Source organism: Mesocricetus auratus, unplaced genomic scaffold (genome assembly GCF_017639785.1).
Source record: "Mesocricetus auratus isolate SY011 unplaced genomic scaffold, BCM_Maur_2.0 contig_6631_pilon_obj, whole genome shotgun sequence".
NCBI classification, from domain to species: domain Eukaryota; kingdom Metazoa; phylum Chordata; class Mammalia; order Rodentia; family Cricetidae; genus Mesocricetus; species Mesocricetus auratus.
The window spans coordinates 23,921-36,437 of NW_024429954.1; the positions used below are offsets into that span (position 1 = coordinate 23,921).

Genomic DNA, 12,517 nt, shown 5'->3' on the forward strand with positions numbered 1-12,517 from the left:
GAGACCCAGGTGAAAAATTACAATCTAAACATGCTGTCTTTGGAAAAGGTACAAGCAAGAGAGCCATGGACTTCTGGGAGCCAAAAGGAAACCTGCACTTCCACTCATACTGCTTTGGGTGATTGCAAGTCACAAGCCAAGTGGGTCTGGAGGACAAAAAGAGGTCAGGAGAGAGAAGAGGAGTTGCTGAATCACATACAACTTTTATTCTCATAAAAGTTTAATCTGGAGAAAGGACAAGCCTAGCACTGTATGAATTTTGGAGCGCCAGTCAGGTGTTTTGCTTTAAACCCACAAGAACTAAAACTGATGAGCTATGTAAATAGGAAGAGCAAAGGGAAAAATGGGTATAAATTGATTTCCACTCAAGAGAGAAGCCATCATTTTAATAAGCACTTTCCCTAGTAGGCCTAGAATAATTGTGAAGGTTGTATTAAGGAGTCAGGCTGACATAAATCTGGTGTGTGTGTGCGTGTGTGTGTGCGTGCGTGTTCGGGTACGTGTGTAAGTTACAGGCTTAAATGTCTACATATGCTTTTGAAAATGAATACCAAAATCATTCTTTAACATACTGGTAAATTCAGCTCTTCAAGTGTTCCTTAATTTTTAATTTTATGTCATGATTTTATCATATTAATTGCCAATGATATTTATCCAAAATATTTGTTTAATAAACTTAACATTTTGTGGTACTTAAAATCTCTGTATAAATGCAAAAAGTTTGCCTCTTATAACATTTCAAGAGACCATAGAAAAGTTTTCAATCATTCAGCATATATTTTAATTTTCAGTACACATAGCATCAGGAAATTTTAATCAAGAAAGTCTTCAAAATGATTTCAAAACAGAGGAAAACTTTAATTCCATAGTTTTTATTACTCTGAAGAGTAAATTTCTTGAAAGCAAATATAAAGTAACAGGAAGAGCTGCTTAGCCAGTAAGCATTGATTGCATGTTCTTCTTGTTTCCATTATTGTCACCTTTCTGATGAAACCTATCCATAAAGAAATTACACATAAATTACAAAATTTATACTCAAGTATTTTTATCAAACTCAATCCCCTCCAGCTTTTATTCCCTTTAATGTCTCTCTCAAGTCACCTCTGTTAACAGACACCATTTAATTTCATGTGTTCTCACCATCTGCCACCCCTATCACAAATATGATTTTTTCAAGGTGACCCATAAAGTAGAAATAAAAAGATGGGTGTGAATCATTGTTGGAGTGATCATTTGCTACAACTGCCACAACAAAGCACCAGCCATGTGGCTTAAACAGGAGGTTTTGTTTTGTTTTCTTTCTCAGTTATAGGCTAGAAGGACAAGATTGGAGTGTTGGTTCCTACTGAGGGTCTCCCCTTGCCTTGTGGCTGCCTGTCCTCTTGGTGAGACTTCACATCAACTGTCACTTTGTGTAAAACCTTCCTTTGAATTTCTATTTGTGTCTTAGTCTCCCATTAGATTGGATGAGGGCCTATTATACTGGATTAATTTTGTCACAATTACCCATTTAAAGGCCTTATCACCAGTATTTATACATTCACATAAGCAATTTGGGATTAAGGTTTTACATATGACTCTGAAGAAAACAAAATCCAGCTCATAGCCCTTAGGTTTAACAGAAAATGAATGAAGACACTAGTCACAGACAGAAATATATCAACATTTGCATCACACCCGATAGGAAACGAATCATTCACTAGTAAGTCCATGTTTCCAACATTTCAATGAATTGAAAAGAGTTCAAGTTAATTGTAAAACAAATAACTAAATACTATTCAATCATGTGAGACAGTGCCACTCTGTTTTGTTTGCCCATGTTCCCCAAATCCAGCTAAGAGTCTTGCAAGGCAAACTGCCACTGAGCTGTATCCCCAGGTCCAATTTCACTTACTGTTTTAAAAAACATGTCTGTATTTCCATTCTTAATATGTCTGTCATAGAACAAGGGAGTGATGAAACACAGTATCTACCTATTAAAGTATATTACTCCAGCAGTAAAAATCACAATAACATGATCCTTATCATGTATAGTTGAATTTGATTTACAAGTATTTGATTGAGAAGTTTTACGTCCATATTCATTGGGGAGATTGGCCTACAATGGTTTTTGTTTCTTTCTTTGACACAAGGCCTTACCATGTAGCCTTGTCTGAAGTAGAACTCACTCTGACCAGATTGGCCTCAAACTCATAGCGATCAACCTGCCTCTGCCTACCAAGTGCAAGGACTAAAGGCATGTTCCACCATACACAGTCTGGCCCATAGAGTTGTCATCTGTTGTACTCTTGTCTGGTTTGGTATAGTGAAGTATTTCCTTTGTGGATGGTTTCTGCCAAGATGCCTTCCCTATCTGATGTATGGAATAACTGAGAAGCATTGGTGTTAGTTCTTCTTTACAAGTCTAGTAGAACTGAGTGGCAGATTCATCTGCATTTGGGATTTTGTCAGAAGAGAAACTTTAGTATCATTGTAGGTTATAGGTACATTTAGGTTGTTTATAGCTTCTTGGTTTGAATTTAGTAGGTCCACAAGCATTTATTTCTTTTATATTTTTCAATTTATAAACCACAAAATTTGTAAGTGTGCCTCAGTAATACACTGAATACCACTGTTGGTTAATAATCTCTCCCTTTCCATCTCTAATCTTAATAATTGGGTCTTCTCGAGCTCAACTTTTTATCCTGTTTGACTAGGAACTTTATTTGTCATCTACTTTATGTCACCTACTATAAAATGGGTGTGATTGAAAATTATAGTAAAATAAATCACATACAAAAAGGTAATAGTGTTTCCATTCATCTGTTGGTTCAAGAATTCTTTAGTAATACATAAAATGGTGTGTGTGTATAAAATGTAAGACAGAAGACAGAGTGGAAGACTGGAAGAGATAATCAGGAGTGGAGAGAGAGAGAGGACTAAAGGGAAGGAATGGTAAGGGGAAAAATTTAATCAAGGTATATGAGAGAAGTAGCTTTATCAAACTCAACACTATATAAATTCAATATGTGCCAATAAATACCCAACACAAAATAAACACTAAGCAAATATCAATTGTTTATGCCACAAACCATAAAGAATCAATGAAATGTTTTTAAAGTCTTTTGATTAAAATAAAATTAACACCTGATTATTCTCCACAGTGATTCAAAAAATGTTATTAAAATGAAAACAAAGGTCTGAGTAGGTAACTCAGAAAGTGTTTGCCTTACAAGTAAGAGGACCTGAGGTCAATCCCTAGAATCCAAATAAGAAGGGAAACATAGTAGCCTTCTTGGCCAGCCAGTATAGCCTAAGTGGTTAGCACCAGGCCAATGAGAGACCCTATGTGAAGATTTTGCTTCTCACCTCCTTACATGTACATATGCACCAACACACATACATTCACTTACACACACATGATAAGCACACACAAAAAAACTAGGTGAAAGGAGACAGAACAAACCTATAGCCTACAAATAGGGAGGATGTGAAATTGGAATCAGAAACTCAAACTAAATAGAGAGTTTGAGATTGGCCTGAGCAACATAGAAAGACAAACAAAAAGACACAGAGAGAAGATAAAGAAGCAGAGAGAGAGAGAGAGAGAGAGAGAGAGAGAGAGAGAGAGAGAAGAAAGTACATAGAAAATTGGAGGAGAGGGAGAAAAAGAAGAGACCAAGAAGAGGGAGAAAAATCCATGAATAATTTGAATTTTCCTCTAAATAATATTTTAAATAGTATATATTACTTATAGCTGAAGAAGTATTTCACTTCATTAGCTATAATCTAAATCTCAGCGTATTGAACCGTATTATCTCATTGACTATTAGAAATCAGAATACATGTTTACACATGTAAATCCTTTGTCTTGTAAGTCATGAGAATGTACTTCAGAGTTCTGAGACATCAGATTCAAGTCATGTAGCATAATGATAATGATAAATATTCATAACATACATTCCTCAGAAAAGACAGACATAATGAAAGGAAATGAGTACATTCACCGCCTGTTCTTCAGCTGTACTAATTATATATTTTATTAATGATTAAGAGAAACCCTATTCTGGCATATTTCACATTCCCATGCCACTGTAGCTCCAACTGTCACTCATTAAACACAGAAATCTTACATTGATTCAATAAATGGAGGAAATAAAGATCTCTAGGCACATAATTGCAGAGTTTATATGTGATTTTCCCTGTTTATTAGCCTATAAAACTGTGTTTAGGGGGGGTTCATTCTACAGACCTCAAGATCCTACTTTACATTAAAAGGTATAAAGATCACTTACTTAGTAAGGACACTTAAAGAAGCATAGTCCTCAATTGTAAGTCCATAAATATCTTTGCGAGATACGCCCTTAGCTCGTTGATGAAGAAGTTTTACAGAACTTGTTGGTTCAGCAGTGATAGCAATCATAATGGCTGTTCTGGAGCAAGACAAATTTAGTTTTCTCAACTTACCATTCAAACTTAAGGTCTCTACGCTTAGGAAGTCAAGAAGGGATGGGAAATGTTGTGTTGGTCTGTTCTAAACTGAACAGCAATCACAGATCATAGAATGGCACCTAAACACGGTCGCCAGGAAACACTAATTCACTGGTTTTCGGTCTCTGCCTCCTTGAAGCCTCCTGCTTTCAAGACATCTCAAAATTCCATGGGAGGGACTGTTGAGCACCCTATATCCCATCTACAGTCAACTACAACACTGGCTTCTATGTAAGATTTCAAAGTTATCATAAATGATGATAATAACTTAAAGCTACCCATATGATTAAGCAGTTTGATTTATAGATTGAAAAAGGAGCATTTGAGACATATAGGTAATTTGTCCCAAATCATACCATACAATTAAAACATCACACAAAGAAATATTTATAACTATGTGTGTTTCATGGTCTCATTAAGCAATTACAATTATGTGGCATCTTATTTAGCTTTACTTATTATACCTGTACCTGTATTTGTTATCTGATGCATTAACATCTGCTCCTTTCTCTTCAAGGAATTCTAACATATTTTCATTGTCTGCAGCAACGGCAAGTAAAAATGGAGTGTAGCCATCCTGTAAAAATTATTTCAAACTAATTACTCAAACAGTTTTACTTCTGTGCCCTTTAAGTTTAACTACAATTTTAAAGTATGCTCATAAGAAATTCCTGACTATAAACTCTAATTTTTGAAGTATTTTAATATCTAACAAAAATCTGACTTTGAATTACGGATGGGATACATCTGATTTCTCTTCAGATCGTATAAAAGCCAGATTGTATTCTAGGCTTAATTCAAAGCAAAGGTATAAAGTGATCAAGTCATGAATACTTATCATTTAATGTAAGTTTTCTATATGATTACCTCAAATGTACATAAATTAGATATAATTGTGTTCCAAGGCTATCATATATCATATACACAATGTATCATCAAAATGAAGTGACAAGTTGCTTTAAAAAAATTTTTTTAGTTATCACTACACTTCAAAAGAAGAATTAGAGCTGGGCGTTGGTGGCACATGCCTTTAATCCCAGCACTCAGGAGGAAGAGGTAGGCGGGTATTTGTGAGTTCGAGGCCAGCCTGGTCTACAGAGCAAGTTCTAGGACAGCCTCCAAAACAATACAGGGAAACCCTGTCTCAAGAAGAAGAAGAAGAAGAAGAAGAAGAAGAAGAAGAAGAAGAAGAAGAAGAAGAAGAAGAAGAAGAAGAAGAAGAGGAGGAGGAGGAGGAGGAGGAGGAGGAGGAGGAGGAGGAGGAGGAGGAGGAGGAGGAGGAGGAGGAGAAGAAGAAGAAGAAGAGGAAGAGGAAGAGGAAGAGGAAGAAGAAGAAGAAGAAGAGGAGGAGGAGGAGGAGGAGAAGAAGAAGAAGAAGAAGAAGAAGAAGAAGAAGAAGAAGAAGAAGAAGAAGAAGAAGAAGAAGAAGAGGAGGAGGAGGAGGAGGAGGAGGAGAAGAAGAAGAAGAAGAAGAAGAAGAAGAAGAAGAAGAAGAAGAAGAAGAAGAGGAGGAGGAGGAGGAGGAGGAGGAGCAGGAGAAGAAGAAGAAGAAGAAGAAGAAGAAGAAGAAGAAGAAGAAGAAGAAGAAGAAGAAGAAGAAGAAGAAGAGGAAGAGGAAGAGGAAGAGGAAGAGGAAGAGGAAGAAGAAGAAGGAGGAGGAGGAGCAGGAGAAGAAGAAGAAGAAGAAGAAGAAGAAGAAGAAGAAGAAGAAGAAGAAGAAGAAGAAGAAGAAGAGGAGGAGGAGGAGGAGGAGGAGGAGGAGGAGCAGGAGGAAGAAGAAGAAGAAGAAGAAGAAGAAGAAGAAGAAGAAGAAGAAGAAGAAGAAGAAGAAGAAGAAGAAGAAGAAGAAGAAGAAGACGAAGAAGAAGAAGAAGAAGAAGAAGAAGAAGAGGAAGAGGAAGAGGAAGAGGAAGAGGAAGAGGAAGAAGGAGAAGGAGGAGGAGGAGCAGGAGAAGAAGAAGAAGAAGAAGAAGAAGAAGAAGAAGAAGAAGAGGAAGAGGAAGAGGAAGAGGAAGAGGAAGAGGAAGAAGGAGGAGGAGAAGGAGGAGGAGGAGATGTAGAAGGAGAAGGAGAAGGAGAAGAAGAATTTGGCTACTTTTAGCAATCTTTAGTTCAGCTCTACTACTATTATTGTGCAATAAGAACTTTAAAAGATGGTGTTTATTATTTATATTAACAGTAATTTGTGAAGAACTCAAACACTCTTATCTCGTATGGCCATTTGGGGAATTATCCCTGATGGATATATTTCTTGTCATGTCAGGATGAAGGTCTAAAGTGAAATGCAAGAACTTTAAAGGAAAGAAAACTTTTATCAGATTTTGATAACCTGTTTGTCTCTCAATTCAGTTTAGAAAATTCATCCTCTATATTAAAAAGATAAATTTCTGTTACATGACATAGCCAAAATAAATATGTTGTTCAGTAGTTTTGGGGGGGTTATGAAAAAGATGCAGTCTTTTTATTAGAATTGGAAACAACATTCCTATGAGCACAATTGCTTGAATTACCATTAACGCTATAATGTGACCCAGAACTGAAGGAAAGAGGTGTGCCTCAGAGGATAACAGATGTAAACATAACATTCAAAAGCCATTGTCAGTAGATTATCAGATTCCATCCACTGCAGGGTGTGGGAGAAAAATACCTGGGCTAGGCAGGCATCAAAGGCCATGGAATAAGCCCTGACCAAAACATGGCCAAAATTTGGGGGCAATTGCTGCACAGAGTCCTATGTCTGTAGCTGTCAGCACAGGCTGGAAGGTGTCCACGGGCTGGTACAAGCTACCCTCAGAAGGGATGTTGATCAATAAAATGAGATTTCCCAAAAGAGCCACTAGAAACACTACAAAGAAGGAAAATCCAATCCAAAATGGAATTCCAATCAAGATTACAGTTTTAGGGTTCAGATGTGACATGTCATTGGGTTTCACTGAGCTCAGCATTCTGTCTTCTCAGGACTGACCATGACACCTGAAATTTGTGCTGTAGAAACTGGAAGCACTAACTCAGGCCTGCTGTAGAAGGCTGGGCTCTGTTTTCCTGGGTGTTTGAGAAACAGGCATTACTTCCTCTCAATTTACAGTCCTCTCCTGTGATAGCTCTGAGGCATGAATCCATGTTTTCTTTAATAGAAGCTTACCTTATTTTTAGCTTCAAGGTTGGCTTTGTATTCGAGCAATTTGTTGGCTATTGAGATATTTTTACCACAAGCAGCATAGTGGAGGGCAGTATTACCGTAAAAGTCCACTAAATTTGGGTCTGCACCATTCTGTAGAAGAACAGTGGCACAATTCTCCTGTTGACACTCTACTGCCTATCAATGGAACAACAATAAATGAATCACCAATTTCCTAAGTTTAATGGTACAGCTTAAAGCATGAAAATCAATAAACTTTAACTAGGATAAGTACTCAAACACATTCCACTTAAAGAGAATAATAATGGAACGCACCTTCATCAATGGGGTCCTGTTTTTATTATCCTGGACATTAATTTTGCATTGATGCTCAATTAAGAGACACACAATATCTGCATATCCATTAGCACAGGCCAAATGCAAAGGTGTTCTATATTGGTACAATAAAACATGAAGTTAGAGGTATATCTCAGTTAGTTATTTATTATACCCATCAACAAGTAAAACCAAATATTTAAATATTTGTTTTATGTGTTGGTTTGTATTTAATGAAAAATTATATTAATTATTATTTTTTGATTAATTTAAAAGGCTAAGCAAATGTCTTGAACATCAAATGCCACTTTAAGGAAAATTTTGTTCTAACAAATTTAAGGGTTTTTTTTCCTAATTTATCTTCAGATAAATGATAAAATGTGATAACCCTAATACAATTAAGATTGCTCTCCAAAGCAAGATAAGAGATACCATAAGAGGGAGCCACATAGGTTTAAAGAGAAATCTGATACTAGGGAAATTTCCAGAGATCTACAAGGATGACACCAACTAAATATGTAAGCAATAGTGGAGAGGCTACCTTAAATGCCCTTCCCCAAAAATGAGATTGATGACTACTTTATATGCCATCCTATAGAGCCTTCATCCAGTAGCTGATGGAAGCAGAAGCAGACCCACAGCTAACTGAACTCCTGGAATCCAGTTGCAGAGAGGGAGAATAGATGAGCAAAAGGGTTAATACTGGGATTGTGAAACCCACAGAAACAGCTGACCTGAGCTAGAGAGAATTAATGGACGCCAGACTGATAGCTGGGAAACCAGCATAGGACTGATCCAGACGCCCTGAAACTGGGTGTCAGTGAGGAGGCCTCGGCAATCTATGGGGCCTCTGGTAGTAGGTCAGTATTTATTCCTAGCAAAAGAATGGACTTTAGGAGCCAATTACACATAGAGGGATACCCTCCCAGCCTAGACACACAGGGGAGGGCCAAGGCCCTGACACAAATGGTATCTCAGACTTTGAAGATCCCCCATGGTAGGCCTCACCCTCCCAGGGAGCAGAAAGGGAATGGGATTGGGGGTAGTAGGGGGCAGGGGAGGAGGGGAGGGAGAGGGAACTCAGATTGGCATGTAAAACATGTTTGTTTATAATTTAAATAAAAAATAGAACATTTAAAAACTAAAATAAAAAGAATGCTCTCCAAAACTTAAGAAACATCTATAAGTAACAGAAATGGCAATATCAAAGGCATCTCCCACTTTTCTGTTTATTTCTCTGCCCATTCAGTAGAACTGAAATTTCCATCTAAAAAAAAACAGCATTGTTAAGAACCTAATGACTCACTAAAGTGTACATTTATGTTATTATACTAATTTTTGCTTCTTAAAGAAATACGTGTTCATGAATTATAACAGAATACTCATTAGCTCCATTTACAGTTTGTACTCTTGCTTTGGTGTAGACAGCCCTCTAATGAACTTTCATGGTTATATGATTATATCATTATTTTCTTGTTTTACATAATTTTATAATATTCCCGTATGCTGGTAGCCCATATTCCAAACAGGAGATCTCAGACATCATGTTCCTGCCTCTTATCTACCTAAACAGACCAATGCTAACCTACAGGAGCAGGAAAAGAAATTACTTTCGAGGGAAGACTTGAAAAGAGCAGTCAGGAAGAGGAGTGTCAGATTAAACAGTAGAATGGATTTGCTTGGTTTGTTTTTCTTTGTTTGAGACAGGGTTTCTCTGTTTAACAGCCCAGTATGTCCTAGAACTTGCTTTGTAGACCAGGATGTCCTTCAAACTCACAGGGATCCTTCTGCCTCTGCCTCCTGAGTGGTGTAATTAAAGGCATGCACCCACACACCCAGATTTACATCATAGAAGGGAACCAGATCATTCATGATTAACAGAAAACCTTTGTGTTTGGTGGGAGGAAGAAGGGAGAATACTAGGAGAGAATTGATAAAAAAAATCTGTGTGTAGACAGATATCAAGAGATAATTTAAAAAGTCACTAAAAATCAGTTGTGAAGGAGTATTAAATACAATGAGTAAAAGTAAAACTTAATTTATAAAGAAAAATTCTGAATTAAGTCTGAATGAATGGAACAGATACTTTGCAATCATATAAATATTTTTGCGAGATAAAATTATTTAAACACTATAATCTGGATAAAATAATCCCCCATACTATCTTTCCTATTATTCCCTCCTTATGAAGCAAACATCCAGTGACTATGATTTAGTGCCTTTATGATATTGCTAACTTCTTGGTAAAAATCTATAATTTAGCTCAAAATGAACTTCTTTAAATAAAAGGTTTATCTAGCCTTCAACTAGAACATAGAGAAATAAACACTTTTAATCCTGTCTATGATAACTCCTTGAAGAAACATACATGTGTGTGGGCATGTATATGTAAATTTTAAGAATTGAGAGTCAAGGAACTTGATGTTTCTGTCCAAACACTAGATGTTTCACTGCTCACTGTCTACAAAACCAGGTTGTCTGGGGTTTTTGTTTGTTTGTTTGTTATAGTACAGTTGTTATTATTTCTGTTATTTTAGTTACAGACAAATACATGAACCTGTGCCAGGCATGTGTCATTCAAACAACCCAGGGCTACTAGGAACTTTCAGAGATTCGTTCAGTAATATTGAATGTGCTTATTGGGTAATTTAGCATGCTTATTTACTTTATCACTGATAGCACACACTGCCTGGTTTCATATATGCTTATATATATTAGAAGCATATGTTTGTTGAAAAAAATCATTTCAAAGCTAAGCAAATGAGTGCTAAAGAACATTAGCACACTGGTGCCGGAGAGACGGCTCAACCATTAAGCTCACTTACTGGTCTTGCAGAGGACCTGAGTTCAGCTCTCAGCGCCCACATCAGGCAGCACACAACTGTCTGTAATTCCAGGTCCAGTGCCCTCTTCTCCCCTCAGCAAGGACACGAACTCAAACAGGTACAATTACAAATAAAAAATAATTTTTACTCCCCCATGTCCTCCTATCCTCTCCTCTTCGACGACTCTCTTTCTCCCAGCTTCCTCGAACCCCTCCACCATGCTCCCACTCCCCTCAGGAGATCCCATTCAGCATTCACTGGGGACTCGAGCAATAGATCAGTATTTATCCCTGGCATCCAATGGACTTTGGAAGCCCATTCTACATGGAGAGAGGCTCTCTCAGCCTGGACACATGGTCTAGGGCCTAGCTCCTGCTTGAGATGATATGACAGACTTTGGAGATCCCCCATGAAGGGCCTCACCCTGCCTGGAGAGTGGAGTTGGGGTTGGGTGGGGATTGGGAGGGTGTTGGGGGAGCGGGGGAGAAGGGGAGTAAGATGGAGCTGGAATTGAAATATGAAGCAAGCTTGTCTCTAATTTAAATAAAAAGAAAACAGGTTAAAAAATAATGTTTGAAAAAGATGAATGTGTAACACAGAAGAAGGAAAACAATCATTGTCTACCTAAGGACTTGTTATCAAGTTTCTTTTTAACAGAAACTATGTTGCTCTCTTTGGTATTCCCAGGCTTAAAGTCTTAGTAATTTTGTTCTTGGTGATTGCCTCTCCTCTGCCTTTTTGTTTTCATATTAGTAAAATAAAGTGTTAGATTGTTGGATACAACGCATACCAAAAAGCAAAGCAGAAAAAGGAAGAGAAATAACAGCGTACAGAAGGGAACTGAAGGGAAAGGAGCCACGGTTAACACCCAGGCAAACACTGACAAGGAAGAAACCTAAGATGCAAAAAGCTTAGCCTTGGCCATGTGCAAAAGACAGTGCCTCTATTCAAGAAAGCCCACAATGACATCCAGTCTCAGGCAGCCCTGACATGCTTTCTTTATGGTTTGAACACACAGCCGCCCCAACCCTTCCACCCCAACCCTCCCTTCCCAATGCTCTCCGGTCACCTGTTTTTTTGGTCCTGCCCGTTCACATCATGCTTCTTGTGTTCAAGGTACACCTTCAACTTCTCCACGTTGCCATCTGAAGCAGCTTTGTGAAGTTTCTTTGTGTGCTTCTCTCCACGGTGATGTCCCCTACCTGTGGACAGGCTGGAGGTGGTACCGGCCATGCTCATGGACAGATCAGAGAAATGGCTGTGGAACTTATCCATCTTGCGCTTTCCCCAGAAGCTGGAGAGCTTCTTCATGGTGATAAGGCCTTTAATCTCCTCTGAGATGTTCCTGGGACTCCTACTCAACAACCCTGGTCCTCTGCCCCAATCACCTCAACGTGCCCTCTCAACCTGACCAAATCGGGAGGTGTGTGAAGACCATTCACCTGGTTACATCCGGGGACCAAAGCAGATTTGGTTACCTAGAAACTGCTCAGGAATTCCACTGCGCACCCTCAGTCTTGATTGTGATCCAGTTCAACTAACTGACCAGATTCTTCACTTATGAGGAGAGAAATAGTCTATTTTCCATTAAGGGTAGATTTAACTGCCTCTACTCTCGTCAAGTGAGATTATAGGATAGAGGGGCTGGATCTCTGCCAGTGATAACTACACTTTGCATGGACACAGTTTGCATGCTACAGTTTGTCTTAAACAAAACCACCATCCCTGGATGATCTCACTATTAAACACGCTTGGTGAATATGCCTTT

General features: G+C 38.1%; 1 protein-coding gene across 1 annotated transcript; it reads right to left on the minus strand.

Annotated features, from left to right (window-relative positions):
• Positions 1-856: 856 nt before the first annotated feature.
• On the minus strand, positions 857-12,218 carry LOC121138020 (ankyrin repeat domain-containing protein 7-like). The gene is made up of 6 exons (XM_040740868.1): positions 11,819-12,218; positions 7,925-8,039; positions 7,613-7,786; positions 4,941-5,047; positions 4,275-4,412; positions 857-994 (listed from the first exon to the last, which is right to left on the minus strand). The coding sequence occupies exons 1-6, from the start codon at positions 12,058-12,060 to the stop codon at positions 931-933; spliced, it is 840 nt and encodes a 279-aa protein (XP_040596802.1). The 5' UTR covers positions 12,061-12,218; the 3' UTR covers positions 857-930.
• Positions 12,219-12,517: the final 299 nt, after the last annotated feature.

What these genes read in the sequence shown, in the direction of transcription:
- LOC121138020 (XM_040740868.1), bottom strand. Translation starts at nt 12,060, where the DNA reads ATGAAGAAGCTCTCCAGCTTCTGGGGAAAGCGCAAGATGGATAAGTTC. An exon ending in GGGCAGGACCAAAAAAACAG is followed by an intron (nt 8,040 to 11,818) that starts GTGACCGGAGAG and finishes GTACCAATATAG; the next exon opens with AACACCTTTGCATTTGGCCT. An exon ending in ACAGGACCCCATTGATGAAG is followed by an intron (nt 7,787 to 7,924) that starts GTGCGTTCCATT and finishes TTCCATTGATAG; the next exon opens with GCAGTAGAGTGTCAACAGGA.